The following is a 6,321-nucleotide window of genomic DNA, read 5'->3' on the forward strand; positions in this document are numbered from 1 at the left end:
GTTGTTGCCCCAACGGGTATTTCAACAATTGATGATCTTTACCCAATTTTTTTTAATCAGGGAAATAGCTAAGATTTACTTTTCTACTAAATTATGTCCGCTACATAGACGTCTGCCATGATCAATATAAGTTTTTAAGATCCTAATAAATAAAATATATCAATGGCAGATCTCGTCAATTACTTTCAAAATATTATTTTTTTGAGCACTTTCAAAATTGTCTGCCGCAATGAAATCCGCGCGATAATGGTCTGCCATTGTTATTTTCCGATAATAATAATAATAATATATTTTGAAATTACAAAACGGCAGACGTCATCAAATACTTACGAAATTGCCCAAAAATTGATACCTGTCCTTACCTGAGCGCCCCGCCAAGTCGGCCACCTGGAGCTTAGTGACTTTCCCATCTCATGTACAGGGGGTACAGGGGACCCTCACTGTACAAAAACCCAGGTCTCGTCAAAATACATACAGGTAGCCGACCACTAGCTCTTAGACTATTGTTGATGTTTTTATTAAATCTAATTTGTAAATAACAGCTTTAATAAGAAATTTTGTTGAGGACTATTAAAAAAAAAATATAAGAGACTTGTAAATGCACAAAAATGCAGTATCATACGAGTACATATAATACAAAAACAACTGATATAAGAAAAATAATAAATAAATAAATAAAAAATAAAAATTGTGCTAAAATTTCATAAATATGAAGACGCTTAAATGACACACACACACACACACAAGCCTAAATTTATAAATAATATTTATGGAAAACATAGATATCTAAACTTCTAAGTACAAGTGCAAATGTTCAACATGTTAGCTGCTATACCAGCCTGATTGGATTATCGTAGATTATCTCAGCAGAAACATCAGTAGCTGATCAGGTCAGCATAAGTATTTCGTGGGACTTCCATTATATTGTTCTTCAACATTATCAAAATCATTTAGTGTTTTTTTCAGTCAGCTGATTAAAACGGCTGATTTTTAGCAGTTGACCGTTGTCAATAAAATAATAATCACAATACTTTTAGGACAAATTTATAGAATCCAAAGTAACTTTGTTATTCTTGGAAGTGTAAATAAACATGATTTAGTAGTAACGAGTATAGTATAAATAATATAAAATGATACCTTTTATAGTAAAGTATTTGTATACAATAAAAAAATATATATATATTTAAATGATACTACCATTAGTAGTGGCAGTGTAGCAAGCTCTTGATGCCAACCACCATGGAATCACTGGGACAGAACATGTTTAAAAGTTCACTAAATCACAAGTTATCACAGTATACATTTTCTACTGTCAGCACAACTCCCGTGGACAATTTAGCTTATAACATTACAAGTATAAATAAATGTCCATGAAGAAAACGGATGACTGTAGCTGCCTGAGTAAAAATATTATAAGCTATGCTTTACAGTATGTAAAAAATAATATAACCTGGATTTTTAAAATGCTGTGTGAACACTTCAGTTACAAAGTTTCCCCTTCGGCATCCATGGGTGAGTCAATCTTCAAGACGTAGTCTTGTCTGGGACGTGCAAGAGTTCGGTAATAGCTGTACAACGACTAGCCAACCGTAGATGTCATCAACTGTACAACAACACATTGTTAACTGAACCTTTCAATATTCATATAACAATTAGTTTGAGCTTTCAATATGTTTATGCATTAATAATTACAGATCAAAGGAAGAATAACTCTTAAAATTCATAGATGCCAAAAGTAGGTTAGATACAGAGATTAACTCTAGATTGTATACCTGAAAGTGAAGAGGAAGACTTCCAGTCCCTTACAGCTGACTAAAAAACAATTCCATACGCCCTTTGGCTTTGCTACGAGGAAGTTATTTAATGTTCAAAAAAAGTAATTTATATGGAGCAGACAGATACTTATTCAATACACTTGCTCATGAGCGTTTCAGTCTACTGATGAATAACAGTGCAAACGAGATCAAATTTTGTTCAGATTAGAAACGAATTGGATGTTTATAATTATTCATATCAGATACAAAATAATAAAATATGTCAATATGTTATCATTAATATCATCATTAACACTGATGTACTGACTTTGAAATATGTGCTGAACAATCTTATTTACATTGAGCAGAACGACGATACCTGAAATTAAACTAGTCTTACTATTAACTTTTTTGTCTATTGTAGAAGTGGTGGGAAGCCCCCTTTCAAGTATCTTCTTCAATATTTTTTGCTGCCTACACAAAAATACTCAGACCTATGCTGTTTTATTTACTGAATGTACTCTATATGGTTTTTCAAAAAGTAACTTATTTACTGACATAAATTTATAACAATGTTATGTACGATGTGGGGTGATATTTTATTATATTAAAAAAATAAAAGTATTAAAATTTGTTGTGCAAAATAAAAGTTAGTTTTAACATTTTTATACGCATACATAGAATCTATTTATAAACAACATTAAAAAAAACCAATGTAAATGAAGAAAAATCAATAGTTAGAATATAACATAAAAAGAAGCTCCCTGTCTAAATTGCCGTTTGATGTCTAGCATTTTTAGCAGAACATTGGTATCTCATACCTTATCATTTTGGAACTGAACAAAAAAATTGTTTGCTTGGATTTAAAACTGTTAAAAACACACACTGCTGTTAAGGCAGAGCTTCAAGGAATGACAAAGATCTTTCAATATTTGAACAATAAAAAATTATTTATTTGATTATAATAATGGAATACTTTATTTACTTGTGAACTATACTTAACAGTCTTTTTGTTTCAAAAGAGCAACAACTGGAGGATTTGACTTTAAAAATGTATCCAAATTTCATAACATTCATTAAAAATTTCAGAAACAGGCAATAAAATAAATACTTAAAAATAATTTAGTTTTAATAGTTAAACTAAATGTTAAAAAACAAACTAAATAAATTTATTTTAATTGGGGCATGCTACAGTTAATTATTTTTTCTACATTGTTATTATTATGGGTTGAATATTGGTTGTTCATGTTTAACTGTAGATTAATAACTATTTAACTCACTGAGCATTATGATGGTCACTAAGACTAGCTTATAGTTGACTTCTATGAGTTTGTGGAATATCAGGACCCGAATATAGATAGATGGGACTACAAAGGCTTCCAGGAGTGCCACCATTACTGCGGTGATGAGCCAACCGAACATAGGCTTGTTCCTCTCCTGCAACAGGCGTCACATCCAGGCTAATCATATAAAATTTACATTTAATTTTTTTACCACTCAAGCATTATAAATCTGGTAATTTTATTAATATTTAGCCTTCTGGTTTGTGTAGTATTACAATGACACTTCATACACATAGTTTATAATTTATGTATTAAAAAGACCAAATTTCAACTCAATTTAGAATGTGGTTTATGTCACTGTTTTCCTACACTCAGCTCCATGAGTATTATACAACTGTAGACTAGTTGAGTCTTATAAAGGGTTAGCATTTAAATTAATAATTCATTTAAAGTGAAAATGCATCATTGCCGGCTTAATATTATGAAAATTCATATGGAAACATAATGTTTTAGTCAAAAGTTACAAGATACGATTATAAATCTTTCATCCAAATTCAATTTTTAGAAGTACAACTCACCTTGTATACACCAAAGAGAAGCGAGGCTGAAGTGCCAATGTGAACAGAGTGGACAAGGATGGCAAACAAGAGGATTCCAGCACCCTCTGCCACGTAGTCAGCTGTATACAAATAGAGAAAGAGAGATAGACTGATAGGAGGCTTGTTGTAATAAAATCTGTTATGTTTTTAGTTTAACATTGTACTGCCATATCATTTATTTTGTAACCAAACTGTTATAGAAATCTACCCTTTACTATTAAGTCTCAGCATAGTCTTCTCATACATGCTACATAGACATCCAAATTGTGCAACCAATCATGATTACCAGGTATGGAACATACATCTGTGATTTGACGTCCATAATTTACATTTATATGAGAATTTGATTACTTAACTGTTTATCAAATTCTATAATAAGTTACCACTCAAAATAATTTTTTTTAAGTATTGCTCCCACTCAAACCTACACACTAGTGGTCATCCATTGGCAAATGACATCTGATCAGCAAAACTCTTAAGATTCCAGTCTACAATGCAAACTTGAACCCCATGCTCAAACAGTTGAAATTGAAGACTTGTTCAAACGAGTTAAGTGTGAGTAAGAGTTGCAGAGTCATAAGCTCATATACAATTTTTAAAATTCTATTAAAACTCGCTCAAGTTGTTATAGAAATATCCGACCTGTTAATAGTACTTCAGGTACTATAGTACAAGACATATCATTCCAAGCCTGGTCGTTTGATTTAAATATTTATTAATAATGTAAAAAATTCTTTATTCATAATTTTAATAGCAGCTTTATTGCAAGAAACTAATCTTATGTACTCATGAAAATTTTAAACAATATATCTCAGGCTTAAGTTCATTACATTACACAACAGTTTTACAGCCACAACCCAGGGTTTGCAATGATATGTCTTGTACTATAGTAAATATAATTGCATAGTTACAAACCTAAAATACTTTTCTTGTACTAAAGGTAAGTGCTGAAAATCTTAAATCTAAAATTCTGCCGGTACACTGCAACCATGTAGATCTCTGACATTCCTTCCTAACATTTATCTATTCCATCCTGTTGCTGGAAACTGGACAGTCTTGGCTGCTACATATGTGTAACTCTAGTTCCTATTCTAAAGGATGATGGCTTACTCAGGATGATTTTGGACCAAGGGCCTTTATGGACAAAAGCGTTAAATCAGAATCTTTACCACAATAAAAACAGTATTCTAAATTTAATACCCAAGTTCGTCATGGATTTCAAAACAACACTACTCATGAGAACTTTAGCTTGGAAAAGAACACAAGGATATTGCCAGGTTATGCTTTCTCTTGGTCCTATATCTAACAACTTCATAGCAAAATAAACACAGATCAAAAAACCACAAGAGAAATAGATTACTAAGTTGGGAATAGTTCAGGTATTACTGGGAAATATTTGCAGTCCTCTAAATGTTTAAATTAATCTTTCTTATGATTAATTTTACAAACATTAGTTACTGTGAAACTAGTTTATATTAAATCTTAAAAAACTACAACATATGTTAAATCTTATGGTAGAAGGATTCCATGTTTAGCCTAATAGTACTGTTTTATAACAAGTACAGACCGATAAAATCAATATAAAACAACTTTGTTACAAAAACTTTAAAAAAATGATCTATTTGTTCTTTTTAGCTTAATTAAATTGGTTAAATTCCCATTTACTTACTGTTGGGGTATTATAATAAAGTCTGTAGTCAGCTGCAATGGTGGTTTTAAGGAGAGGAGGGGCAGAGGGGTCATGGGCCATTTCCAAATATATGGTTCTCGTGGTTTTTGTTTTGTGCACAAATATAGTTTTAGACAACAAAAATTTCAGGGAAGGGACCTCCATTCTGTTCCTGTCGAAACTTTATGCTAAATCTTTCCTTGGTTAACTGAAGCTGTTCACAGAGTTGAAGTATGAATCTCAATTATATTGTAGGTTACGATTAATATTTTAATTCTTTTAAATATCACATAACACTTTAAAATACTTACGATTAACTGATATCATGATGATTGTTGCAAATATTTCCAAACACATGTATATGCTTCCCAACTGAAACAAAAACAAAGGATAACACATTGGAAAACATAAAAAAATAAGTAAAGTCTAGCAGAGAGTAAGTAAATTAATTAATTTAACAGCCAAGACAATTCCAAGAACCAATTCTCTTTGTACATAGGTTTATGATAATATGAAAAATTGGATGCTTCTTCTCTCTGCACTTACCAGCGATATCACTCCAAACATTTTAGCTCCCTCCCTGAGAGACAAGCAGCCACAACAAGTCTCCAGTTCTGGGAGGTATGGGATCTTTATATTGTCCATTTTGTTGATCTCTACCTAAACAAAAAATAAACGGCTTAGTTTCTCCCACAATCTTTAATTAGTTTTAACACCTTTACCGAAACATGACTTTCACATGGCTTTATGTTTAAAGAAAATCCTAAGATCCTTCATTTTTTGAGCTTAACAGACACACCCGGTCTAGGAGACCCTTTATTTGTTCACTTAATACAAAACGTTATAATATCAGTAGTAGTGGTTTTGAATGAAATAATAAAACAAAATACAAACAAGATCTGTTAATATGTACAAAATTATGTAGAAATTAATGTTTTAGAATTTGAAACTTGAATTGCACACATAGAATATTTAAAAGAAAAACCCCCCCACCCCCCCCCCCCCCCACCCCCCCC

The 6,321-nt window shown here is 31.5% G+C and overlaps 1 protein-coding gene across 1 annotated transcript; it reads right to left on the bottom strand.

The window, feature by feature from the left end:
• Positions 1-1,331: 1,331 nt before the first annotated feature.
• LOC124362973 lies at positions 1,332-5,978 on the bottom strand. The gene is made up of 5 exons (XM_046817895.1): positions 5,852-5,978; positions 5,617-5,677; positions 3,616-3,716; positions 3,035-3,191; positions 1,332-1,603 (listed from the first exon to the last, which is right to left on the bottom strand). The coding sequence occupies exons 1-5, from the start codon at positions 5,948-5,950 to the stop codon at positions 1,518-1,520; spliced, it is 504 nt and encodes a 167-aa protein (XP_046673851.1). The 5' UTR covers positions 5,951-5,978; the 3' UTR covers positions 1,332-1,517.
• Positions 5,979-6,321: the final 343 nt, after the last annotated feature.

This window comes from Homalodisca vitripennis, chromosome 5 (genome assembly GCF_021130785.1).
Source record: "Homalodisca vitripennis isolate AUS2020 chromosome 5, UT_GWSS_2.1, whole genome shotgun sequence".
NCBI lineage: Eukaryota > Metazoa > Arthropoda > Insecta > Hemiptera > Cicadellidae > Homalodisca > Homalodisca vitripennis.

Coding starts and splice junctions, on each gene's coding strand:
- LOC124362973 (XM_046817895.1), bottom strand. CDS start 5,950: ATGGACAATATAAAGATCCCATACCTCCCAGAACTGGAGACTTGTTGT. Junction 3,192..3,615: donor TTCTCTTTGGTGTATACAAG/GTGAGTTGTACT, acceptor CGCCTGTTGCAG/GAGAGGAACAAGCCTATGTT. Junction 1,604..3,034: donor AGTGACCATCATAATGCTCA/GTGAGTTAAATA, acceptor GTTGTTGTACAG/TTGATGACATCTACGGTTGG.